This window comes from Amblyomma mixtum, chromosome 3, assembly GCF_055824585.1.
Source record: "Amblyomma mixtum isolate Tamu chromosome 3, ASM5582458v1, whole genome shotgun sequence".
Lineage (NCBI taxonomy): Eukaryota > Metazoa > Arthropoda > Arachnida > Ixodida > Ixodidae > Amblyomma > Amblyomma mixtum.
Genome location: NC_143014.1, coordinates 310,382,226 through 310,394,941, shown reverse-complemented (window position 1 = coordinate 310,394,941; position 12,716 = coordinate 310,382,226). Strand labels below are relative to the sequence as shown.

The window sequence follows — 12,716 nt, the reverse complement described above, 5'->3', positions numbered from 1 at the left end:
CGAGTTCCCGCGGCAAAAAGACGAGTGCAGATTCCTCTTCAGTGCACCTTTAAAGGTATTGGAGTGGATTCCAAGGGGAGGCAAACGTAGCAGGGGGCGGCAGAAAGTTAGGTGGGCGGATGAGATTAAGAAGTTTGCGGGGACACGGTGGCCGCAACTGGCAAAGGACAGGGTTAATTGGAGAGACATGGGAGAGGCCTTTGCCCTGCAGTGGGCATAGTCAGGCTGATGATGATGATGACATCTCTTGAATATGTGATATTCCTGTCACGTGACGCCCCAGTGTGAATACTGCTTCAGAAGTTTGTTTGAAGCCGCACCTTTCCAATGGGTTCACAACAGAACGGCTGCTGCACCACTTTTCTCCTGAACATCATATGCAGCACAGCCAGTTTCAGCTGCAGCCCACAGCCTGGCTTCAATCCATTCTCGCACAGCTTTGGGGCCAAGTACTTAGCACACTAGGCTGGCAACCTCACAGAAATGGGCTTAGTCCTCACGAATAGCTAGTATTTTCAGTCATGGTTGTGAGCTGACACATTAGGCTCCTGAGTGGAATCACATGCAAACATCTCAAACACACAAGAGAAATGAGATCAGCCAGGACCCCCCACGTGTTCCCTCTCAAACATTATTCAGGTTACGTTCTGGAGGCCTACTTGCCCAGCTGAAAAATTATTTTGAGGACCAGCTCACCATGACCACAAATTCAGCCCCAAAGGAGATGAATTCCTCAAACTTTCAACCCTACGGATGCTGTTTCACACAAATCAAGCTTTATAAGGATCTGTGCAAGGATTTGAAAGAGCATACTTTCCAAAGACGGTGTACTTGAGGTCCAAATGTGGCTGCTTGGCGTACGTGATGAAGAACTGTGATGCATTGGTGTTGGGCCCATTGTTTGCCATGGAGACCACTCCCCGCACATTGTGCTGCAAAGTCAACAAGCGGTCAGCATGTCTCTAGGTGCTGGCAACATTGTCGGACACTCCTCTAAGAGCAGCACAGACTACTCACACGTCCCACAAGCAGTGACTAGAAAATGGGGGTACAGAACATTTTAGTGCGAGTTGAGAGGATATAGAGTAGTGCCTGTTCCATCTTATCTTACTCATGTGACATGTGCTGCGGTGTGTTACTGCCGAAGCACAACACTCCTAGCCTGCCTATGTACAGAACTGCTGGCAAATTCTTCAGCTACATGCAAATGAGAAAGTTATATTTAGCAGCATGCCACAATGTCACAAATTTCATTCAGAAAGCGCAACTACCTGAGCTGAATCCACGAAAAACTGAAATGAAAGTCAATATGACCCATTAATTTTTCCTGCTTTATGTGATTTGTAATGCTCAACTAGCCAATAAACATTAAACAAACAACTCTGTTTCAGAAATGTATTTTCTTACACATGAAGCCATCCAATATACACATTAGGTGACTCTGAAGGTGTCACGGAATTATCAGTCACCAAATGGTTGAACACATCCAAAAGTGGGAGTGAACAAACAAACACAGACAGTCCACTAGCAAAACAACCTGTGTACATGACGCAAATACTTTATGTAGAAATTCTAAGAGTGAAAAAAGGAAATACAGAGCAGCTATAGCCATAAATGTAACTATCAACCAAGTTCACTACCAACCAAGTTCACTGCTACTCCTGTCTGTATTATCAGATACAGCCTAACTGTATTAATTTTACATCAGTCAAATCAGCTGCTCCTTTCCATAGTAACCATGCTTTACAGGGCAGACAAAGGCTTCTTATTTCATCTTAAAGCATCAAATATCGAATGATTTGAGCCAGAAAGAATTGGGTAGATTAGAAGATTGACCAGTTCCATTATGAGGACACTGCCTGTGCTGCACATCCCACCTACTACGCCACCTGCGGCAACAGCAAAGAAAAAATTATTCTGAAAAGGGCACAGCACATATGCCTACTGTGCACCATTGTCAACTACCGTATTAACTCGCATAATCTGCACACTTTTTTTCTTTAAATTAGGGCTTCAAAATGTGACTGTGCAAATTACACGAACATTTTCTGAACATGTCCTAAAAAGCTACAAAGGTCATAATGCACAATACATACTGCATGTTGCAGTTTATACGTAGACCCCCCATCTTGCACCCTTCATTGGGAAAAAATAAAAAAAGTTGACTCAAAATATAAGATGCATACCCCCTCCCGCCCCGCCCTGCCCCAGGTTATGTAGCTCCCCATGGGATAGCATGACGGCGTGTGCATAGCTCAAAGCAACAAACGCACAGCAATACAATCACAAAGCCAGCAGTGGGAGGCAGAGGAGTTAACGGGCAATAAAACGGCACTGTCGTGAGCGGCCCAGCTGACTAGCGGCAAACCGAACAGCAAACGGTTCAGTAGTTTTGGTTTTGGGCACGTATGCAACTAACTGTTCGTCTCGGAAAGCAACTGCCAGCGCAAGCGAGCCAGGTAAATGGCGCATAATTCGTGCCTTCGCCACTCGCGTATTCGCAACCGCACCTGGCGATGCGGCCATGCCGATCTTCCCAAGCCTGCCTCGCGCACACCCACGTACATGCTGGTGATTTGGTGCAGCAAAGAGCGTGGAATATGTAGAAGTTTTTTTTACAAAAATATGGGTAAAAAGTACAGCGTGCGCAAATTACGTGCGGGTGCAAATCACACATACAAAAGGTGGCTGTGTGAACTTGTTGGTTCATGACTAGGGCACTAAAACAGAGGAGAAGACAAAACGAAGGCAACGACAGCACCTGTTGTTTTCTTCATCACGTCTTTAGCCCTGTTTTCACGCCCCAACCATTGCGAAAGCTGAGGAAAGGCTTTTAAAAACATTGGGGAAGCTTTTTTTGTTGTTAATCAGGTATGGAATGCATGAATTATATTATACCAAACTTTAATGTGATCCAGGTCTCAATATATGAATGCATTTTCAGATCTTGTGCGGTTGGGGTATGAGTTGATTTTATCAGCCGCATTTTGCATGCTTTTAAAGCGAGGTAAACTTGCTTTAATTTGGTCTAGTTGAGGCATGCAGAAACGGCTGGAATGCCTTCGAATCGAGGAATGTTTCAGAAATTTGCTGCCCCTGTTTTACTTCAAATGAAAGTCTTACTTTTCTTGCGACGTTAGTAGTAGTTTGTAGTAATGGTTTTGCACTGTGCAATCTGGTTAGGATCGTGAACAGCAACCACAGGCCCTTGCTCACAGTTTTGCCTGAGCTGCAGCTGGTCGTTACTGCAGTGGAGTGTTGTAGTAGTAAGTGCTCCATGTCCAGACTCACATAGCTGCTCATACGCCAGGACGGTTAGTGCTTATATCAGAGTAACTAGTGGTACTACAGGCAGCTGTGTTCCTCTGTAGTACCACTAGTTACTCTGATATAAGCACTAACCGTCCTGGCGTATGAGCAGCTATGTGAGTCTGGACATGGAGCACTTACTACTACAACACTCCACTGCAGTAACGACCAGCTGCAGCTCAGGCAAAACTGTGAGCAAGGGCCTGTGGTTGCTGTTCACGATCCTAACCAGATTGCACAGTGCAAAACCATTACTACAAACTACTACTAACGTCGCAAGAAAAGTAAGACTTTCATTTGAAGTAAAACAGGGGCAGCAAATTTCTGAAACATTCCTCGATTCGAAGGCATTCCAGCCGTTTCTGCATGCCTCAACTAGACCAAATTAAAGCAAGTTTACCTCGCTTTAAAAGCATGCAAAATGCGGCTGATAAAATCAACTCATACCCCAACCGCACAAGATCTGAAAATGCATTCATATATTGAGACCTGGATCACATTAAAGTTTGGTATAATATAATTCATGCATTCCATACCTGATTAACAACAAAAAAAGCTTCCCCAATGTTTTTAAAAGCCTTTCCTTAGTAAGCACATAATCTGAGGCACCCCATTACACAATGACAAATGCTGAAGTTCTGAGGTGTCAGCTTGTTAATCACAACAGCGATACTTGGCAACTAGAATTACAAAGTTCAAGAGGAAGTGCAAGGTACGACTATAATTTATGCCAACTCCAGTATTGACGCTATTACACACCAACATCACAGCAATCAGGAATACACCTGGAACCAGTGATCAAAAATAGTACTAATGCATTTTTCATGAGCCATGTCATGTGTATAAAATAGAAGGAACAAACAAATGTCTGGAGTTATTGTCTTTGTGGCTTAAGGGGGGACACTGGTCAAAAAATAACCGAAAAATTGATTTTCAGAAAATGACATTTGTGGAATCTACAGCTATTATTTTCGAACTGTACCAATTTTTTCCTTCAAGAAATCAGCATTTTTACCATAATATCTAGTTCAGATCATTGTGTTGGCTGAATTTATGCAGGAGCAGACAATTTAATGCTGTGAAAATTTTGGACATCTGGCTGTCTTAGTATGTCAATATCTCAACATCTAGGACAGATAGAGATGTCATATTCTTTGCTAAGGGAAGCTGAAGGCACAGTGTGTGCAATAATCGAAGCAGATTTGTTCAGTCGCACTTCAAGAATTTATAATTTTGCAATGTTTATCGATGCATTACATTCACACCTTGAATATTGATATTCCAAGTGCTGTAAAATTACTGAGGGTAAAATGGAAAAATGGTTTTGATTACTGCACTCTTTACTCATCATACTATATAGCCATGGATTAAAAATGATTTTTTATCGAGCAGTTTTTTTTGCACCAAGGTACTAATGAATGACTAATTAAAATTAGTTATATTGGGAACAGACTAATTTATGAGAAAGGTAATTTCATTGTTGAAATCAGTATAAAAAACTGAGCAAGGTGGTACAGTTTCAGTAGGATTGGACTAAAGATAAGGAAAATAGGTCTAAGACAACTGTCCCCCCTTAAGTTGTAAAATAAAAACTGCAATGTATATAATTTCCAGACCTACAGACAAATATACAAGCATGCAGGTAGAGCAATGCAACCTGAAGACCGGGACCTAGAACACATAGGGGCAGAAAAACTGTGATTCAATGAACACCGGTAAGAGGTGCAGCCATCCTTCACACACTGTTGGATACTCAAGACAGTAGAGCACCTCTCTGCGTATCATCCAGAGCAAGCCACATCCCTCAAACAAACACACTCAGCACTGAGGTCATGGGCAGGCGTTTTATGAAATACGGAACTGCGAAACTCTTTCATATTTTTGTTAGTTCAGGCGTTTAAAAACAAACAAAAATAGTCACATTCTTTCCAAACAAAATTAATCTGCTTGATGGGCTGGCACTACACACCTCATGCAAACTTTTGGTTTGGTTGGTTTGGTTTGTGGGGTTTAACGTCCCAAAGCAACTAAGGCTATGAGAGACGCCGTAGTGGAGGGCTCTGGAAATTTCGACCACCTGGGGTTCTTTAACGTGCACTGACATCGCACAGTACATGGGCCTCCAGAATTTCTCCTCCAAAGAAATTCCAGCTGCCGCGGCCGGGATCGAACCCGCGTCTTTCGGGTCAGCAGCCGAGCACCATAACCACTGAGCCACCGCGGCGGCTCATGCAAACTTTTGCTTTACCGATTAAACGCTAATAAAATTTGGGACTGCCAGAGAATTTGTGCAGGCCAGGCTGAGTAATAAGGAGAATGCCAAAAGAAAGCTTCAGTGAGAAAATAGAGTCCCAAGATTGCAAATACGCTACCCTTAACCGAAAACAGAGCTCAGGTAAGTCAGAAAACTGCATAAGAGAAAAATACTGTACCGACACCGCTTGAGAATTCCAGAAAAGGCAACTGGTCAAGTGAATTCCCTGGCCCCGACTGGCTCATCACTTTCATATGGAACACTATTTTGACGAGGATGGGAAGTACAGCATTGAAATGAGAAAGCAGCACAGTGGGTGCCGTTGGGATATGAAAATGCAAAGTGCAAATGGCTCTGCATGCCACCTATTTGGCCTGCATGGAGCCGTCACGCACAGGAACTTACAAGCCAAGCACAATACCTCTGGGTTATTTGTGCTCTTTTGCAAACAGTGAGGCCCCTGTTGTAAATGGAAGGCGATAACTGGGCTTCACAGCCAACAGTACGCTGGCAGTATCTCAAGATAAACATCGTAACAAAAGCGCGTGTGAATGGTGGAAAAGCCGATTTCTTTTCACCAGTTTTCTCTTACTGGTCAGGATATTTGCTGTTCTGTCTGACTCACCAGAGGGAAAACATTGTAAAAATGATGCGAGAGCACCAGTGTTTTGTGGGGCTGTGGATGGGAAAGAAATCGGGAACTTCATTCGCGATTTTCTCCACAATGTATGGTCACCTTTCAAGCTGACAAAACCCTGGCAGTGTTCCGGGCGGGTAATCTAACAATCCAGCATACTTTCTTTCTTCTGATTTTTACCTGTAGTGCCCTAACGGCCAAGTTCATAAAGCCCATATTCAAATTCCACAGCTATGTAGACAGCGGCGGCAGCCGCAATTAGGTTGCATGAGAATGGTGAGTGTGGCCAGTTGGCAAGTCATCCTGAGAAGGAATAGCACACATAAGTGACAAAGAAAGGACGCACTGTTGCTGTGTGCTCCGCCCTTTCTCTGTGTGCACTGTTCGTCCTCAAGGTCTAGAGTCGCGCTTTATTTGTCTTGCCCGTGGCAAAAGAAACATCATGAAGTGACACTGCGTACTGTCTGCCTAGAAAGGTTTAAGGGGGTATGAGGGGATCGAAGGTGACTTTTCTATTTTTCGACTTAGAGCAATGAAATTTGGCAGACTGGCTTAAAACAGCATCAAACAATCAGATGTAAAGTTTCACAATGACAGCTTCAGTAGGTTCCCTTTTATCATTGTTATATGTTGTCCCCATGTTGCTTGCTTGTGGAAAGCCTAGCATGACAAAAAAAAAACAGGCTACAGGTCTGCAAATGCTTTTAATATTTACTAAGAATATTTGCTCTTTTTTATAAAAGACACAATATGCACCTTCTCTCTATGTTTAGAATGTATCATGCCATAATTACCATGTAATAAAAACATGTGAGCCTAAATGGTAAATCTGAGTCTGTCTCGATGCAGACCACATTTCAGTGATCACAACAAAACAAATGGGGTAAAAATCCATGCACCCAATGCTATGCTATGCTTTCCACAAGCAAGGTATTAAGCTCAAACAAACTTTCGAGAAAACAAGCCTGAAAGTTTTAAGCTAGCACACACTGTCTATGTGCAGATGCCGACAAATATATTAATTTGGAGTGCTTAAAGTTTATTTTTGGGTGAAATATTTCAGGAAACAGTGTTGGAGATGACAAAAAGTGTACTTTTCAAAAATCGTCTTTTTTCACAATTTTTGCGATCTGATCCCCACATCCCCCCTTAAATGTGCAAAGCAATGCCAGCACCACTTTTATGTTCAAAATTACTAAGCAAAAATCATTTCTATAGCTCGAGAGTCACTCAAATTCATAACTACTATAGGCCACTCATTGCAGTGCCCATGCCATAAATACTGTAAATTTGTTGTTGTTGTTAGTGCCTATCTATTAATAAAATTAAATATGGAAGGAACAGATGTTGCCAGCCACGGCATCTGCCATCGAAACCTGGAGCACCTGAGCTGTGGCTAGCGGGAACAAAAGGACAGGGAGAGGGAAAGAAAGGGGGGAGCAATAGTAAAGAAGGGTAGAGGCAGGGCAGCAATATACATGGTGAACAAATACAGGATATTGAAATACAGTAAATTTGTGCCTTTTACCGTTTTTCGTACATAGTTATGAGACTAGGGCTCTGACAACTGTTGCAAGTCTAAGGAACTGTGTCTGCTTACAGCGGCTAGCTCTCTGCTTAGATGTCACAGCAACCTGCTGGAAAACTGTAGCAATACTAGGAAACAGGCTTCACAGACCATTTAACCCCAACATGCTGTCAACACACTAGAGGAAAAGTCGGTGTCCTAAATTCCACTGGGTGCCACAGTGCAACAGCAGAAATATAATGGCACCCTCTGCGATTACTAGTTCCCCACCTTGCCACTGCCACAAGCACAGCCACACTACTTAAATGCAGCAATACAGTGGGTAGTGATATTAGTAGCCACACAAGTGTGAGGACACAGTCAGAGGAAAGGTGCCGATGACTGTCTAATGAGCAATGTCATGCAAGCTGGACCACTGCAGCATTTCTTTTGCCCATGGAGCAATGCACACACAAGGCCCTATGCACACGGAGTGAATAAAGAAAATGCGACAGAGGAAGCACACACGGCAGTAAAATACGCACTACTGTGACACAGAGCCAATACGACAAAGGCTCTCAGTTTCTCACAATTCTGTGAAAAATCGCAGACTCAAGCATTTTTCGTGCAACTGTGTTTCTACAGCCACATTCTCTTTTTTAATGCTACTGTCACAGGCCTCAGCAGGAATGACAGTACGATGAAGAAATTAATGTTTTACCTTATTTGCACAAATATAACACTAGGGGGAGTCTGGGAACTCATGGGAATTTTAGAAGAACTATTATTATGACTATAATTCAATCTTAAACTATTCAGGCTAACACGAGGTCCCCCCCACCAAGAAACAAAGACAGCGCACTAAAATACAGAATCGGCAGATAAAACACAGAAGCAGCAGTAGCTGCCGCTACTTGGTGTTTCGAGCTGCCCAGTCCTACGCGCACCCTTCTCTCTTTTCCCTACTCCATCCAACTCCTTCAGTACCTCCTCTTCTTCAACGACCCAGACCACCTTCTCCCTATATTCATAGCCACCTCCTCCTTAGCACTTGCACATAGCGTGCTTCACCCCAAGATCTCTGAAAAGCTGGCTTCTCCTACGAGCTCTCATGACATGTGGTGAAGGTCCCTTTAGCTACCTTGAAAAGCTCGGGAAAAAAAATTCGCACAACATCGATACCATGGTTCACATTCTGAAGCATTACGAATTTAAAACTTTCCGCCTCAGAAAGTTAGGGGCCTTAAATATGACTAGGAGTCAGCTGAGCCTACATAAAAGACATGAACGAGTGTGCCTTCCTCAACGTGCTTCTTTGCAAGAGCAATCTCTATAGGACTAACCAAAAAGCAGCTAGCCAATACCACTCAAAACAAAACTCTAACTGTAACCAATGCACCTTACCAGGACTCACCTATAAGGCCAAAACTTAGAGGCTAACAAAAGATTAGAAGTGGAATTAAGAGCACCGCAGGCAGAAATTAAAAGTAAAATGGTTTATGGTTTTATGAGGTTTGAACGTTCCAAAGCGACTCAGGCTATGAGGGACACTGCAGTGGAGGGCTCCGGAAATTTCGACCACCTGGGGTTCTTTAATGTGCACTGACATCGCACAGTGCATGGGTCTCTGGAATTTTGCCTCCATCGAAATTCGATTGCTGTGGCTGGGATCGAATCCATGTCTTTTGGGTCAGAAGAAGAGCACCATAAGGACTGAGCCACCATGGCGGCCATTAAAGTAAAAATGACAGGTTTGATGTTAATGACAGGTTTAATGTGTTAACAGCATGGAGCTTAGAACAAATGGTATTTTGATTATTTCGGTTGAAATTAATTACAGGAAATAGACATGGGCAGGACATCTAGTGCACAGAACTGACGACCAGTGGTCTGGACAAGTGGGAGAGAGGTACAAAGAGAAAGAAGACGTTAACCGAGAGCAGACACGAGTGAGGAGGGACAGAGACAATTCACAGGGACAGGGACAGTTCAGGGCAAAAATAAATGGCAGGACACTGCAAGAGGTCTCCGCCCTGTAGTGTGCTACTCTTGGCTGATGAAGAACCAGAAGACTAGAAATGGTAACAAGCAACCAGACTGAAAAGAATCCCTTACTATCAGTGCAGCTTCACAAAGAGAAACACAAGTTGGTAAAAGGAGTAGCAATACCTTTAGGTCATCACGAAGTTCATCTGCAAACTTGACACCCCAAATGCTTTCGCCTCCTTTGCCAGTGCCTGAAGGGAAAGACCAGCATCAGGCATCAGTCACTTTTTCATGCAATACAGCCAAGCTATTTTTGCATACCACATTTCATACAGATGCTACTCATGCCATTTATTTTTTTTCCTAGTGAGTAAAAAAGATATAAAGCTGTACAAAGAACCCACTTTACAGCATATTTCTCAAACTGCAGCCACATTACCAGCTTTCACACCGGTGACTTACTGCAAAACCTAATTTTCATAGCTAACCAAGCCAAAATTCCACCATGTGCACTACTTGGTCACTGGGTAGTAGTGCCTGACATTTACCTTCTACAAGTGCATGCATATGCTTGGCTTATTGGGGCTTAACGTCTCAAAGCGACTCAGGCTATGAGGGACGCCGTAGTGAAGGGCTCCGGAAATTTCAACCACCTGGGGTTATTGAACGTGCACTGACATCGCACAGCACACGGGCATCCAGAATTTTGCCTCCATCGAAATTCGATTGCCGCGGCCGGGATCGAACCCGTGTCTTTTGGGCCAGCAGCCGAGCGCCGTATCCACTGAGCCACCGTGGCGGGGTATGCATATGCAGTCACAGCTTTCAGACTTCTGCACATTATTTTGAATTACTAGTTTTCAATTACTCACTGACTGTATTTTCCAATAAATGCTTTCCATTTCACCAATAGTCAAAAACTAACGAGTTCAGAACATTTAATGGCCCGGGAACCACCCAGCAAATCCTTTCACAGCAGCAGTTCTTAAAGTGGGATCCATGAACTCTTTAGGGTCTTGAAATTAATAACAGTTGAAAAAAAATTAACAGTTGTACTAATATATACCTGGACTAAAGATTTTTTTATTTCAACAGTTGTACTATTATATATCTGGACTAAAGAATTTTTATTGCACATACCTCAGTGCAGGAACTTCCAACTGCAACAGCACTTCATCTTTCCTCACATGCAGACTAAATGTGGGGAACGTATACATCCTTCGTTTGTTTCGTTGTATACATCCTCGTAGCCCGAGTCACTTCGGGCTACGAGGGACGCCGTAGTGGAGGGCTCTGGATAATTTTGACTACCTGGGGTTCTTTAGTGTGCACTGAGACTGCATAGTACATGGGCCTCTAGCATTTCGCTTCTGCCGAAATGCAACCACCGCAGCCGGGATTGAACCCGCATCCTTAGTTTCGGGTCAGTACCCAAGCACCCTAACCAGCAAGTCACCACAATGGCATGAATATGTCCTTTAATGTTTAACAGTTTGCCTAATGAAATATTTCTTTTAACCAGCCAAAAACTTGTGAAAAAAACTATTCATGAACTGTAGTGTTCATAGTAGCTTTTTGCAACGGTTGAAAGTTTTAATTAGCTGTTTGGTATGAATGGTTGTTTCTTCTTGCATCTGAAAAACATTTTGTATAACAAGTGTCCCAGCTAAATTTAGCCAAAGATTAAAAATACACCGAGGCAAGATAGGTGGAGGCGACTTCAACTGTGCTGTTGATCACTGTATGTAGTTATTCAGCATTTCTGCATTTTGTTCAACTAAATAATTAAATAAATCAAAAAGAATTAACTTTTAAGCTATTTGTGAATTTGTTAACATAGCTGCATTCGACTATGCCCCTTTCACAGTTTTCGCTCTGTCACATTTATGACGCCATCGAACGTGGAGACGTTCACGAGTTCCACATTTGAGAGCGCTGCTGTCGCGGCATGCAAGCACATGGTCATGTGGGATTTTTCACTTTCTTTTCACCACTAAAAAAACACATCCAAAGCAGACATCGAAACAAAAACTGGTGGATTGGGCATTTTTCGGCACGCTGTACAATTTGGCACCAGAATTTTCTCCCAAAACGCAATAGCTAAAACGTTTTTCTGCAATCTATTTAGTTTGTTGAAAAAAATATACAACTACTCTGAGTAACTACCTACAATGGTCGACAACATGGTTGAAGTTGCCTTCACCTATTATTCGTCGATATATTCAAGAGCTCTGCTAGAGAGTGCGGAACTGGTATCTAATGCAGGAGTTAACGTAAATGACAATAAAAATGGCATCACAAAAATTGACTCCACACTTCCAAAATAACGACTCATTAATTCCGGGATTCTGTACCCAATACAGCAGAACTTCATCAAGGCACATTTTGCTTAAGCAACAGGGCCACTTAAGACGTAGTTGCATGAAATCTCTGGTTTGGTTTCCATTAAACCTCATACATTTGGCGCCCGCTTATGGCGTACTGGCTTATTGCAAACGTCCAGGATAGCGCTTAGCTAAAATCGCGCACCAGGCTGTACGTAAAGCATCCTTAAAACTACTGCAGCTGTCATTGCTGTGTTACTGGCTGACTGGCGCTGCTGTACAGCTGTGATTCAGCTGCATTATGCTGCACTGTCGTGATTTATAATTTATCTGATACCCACACCGTTATTTGGCATTACAATGATGAGGGGGGGTGGGGGGTTACAAAGGGGAAAGTACAGTGCACACATTAAAAGGCAATGCAAATACACACCACAGTCAGCTACACGAAGAACTAAAAGCTTTGGGTAAATAAATATAAATTAGGCAGAGAGTGAAAACATGAACACTTTTCCATCACTACACCATTGGTGTCATTGGTGGCATTGGTTTGGTTTGGTTTATAGGGGTTTAACATCCCAAAGCAACTCAGGCTATGAGAGACGACGTAGTGAAGGGCTCTGGAAATTTCGACCACCTGGGGTTCTTTAACGTGCACTGACATCGCACAGCGCACGGGCCTCTAGAATTTCGCCTTCA

The 12,716-nt window shown here is 43.1% G+C and overlaps 1 protein-coding gene across 1 annotated transcript in view; it reads right to left on the bottom strand.

The window, feature by feature from the left end:
• Positions 1 to 12,716, bottom strand: part of LOC149355578 (peptidyl-prolyl cis-trans isomerase-like 3) — a 53,449-nt gene that overhangs the window by 15,420 nt on the left and 25,313 nt on the right. The window contains exons 5-6 of the mRNA XM_089583913.1: positions 9,877 to 9,944; positions 814 to 932 (exon numbers count right to left, since the gene is read on the bottom strand). Coding sequence (XP_089440039.1) covers positions 814 to 932; positions 9,877 to 9,944 — 187 coding nt within the window. The remainder of the gene's footprint in view (positions 1 to 813; positions 933 to 9,876; positions 9,945 to 12,716) is intronic.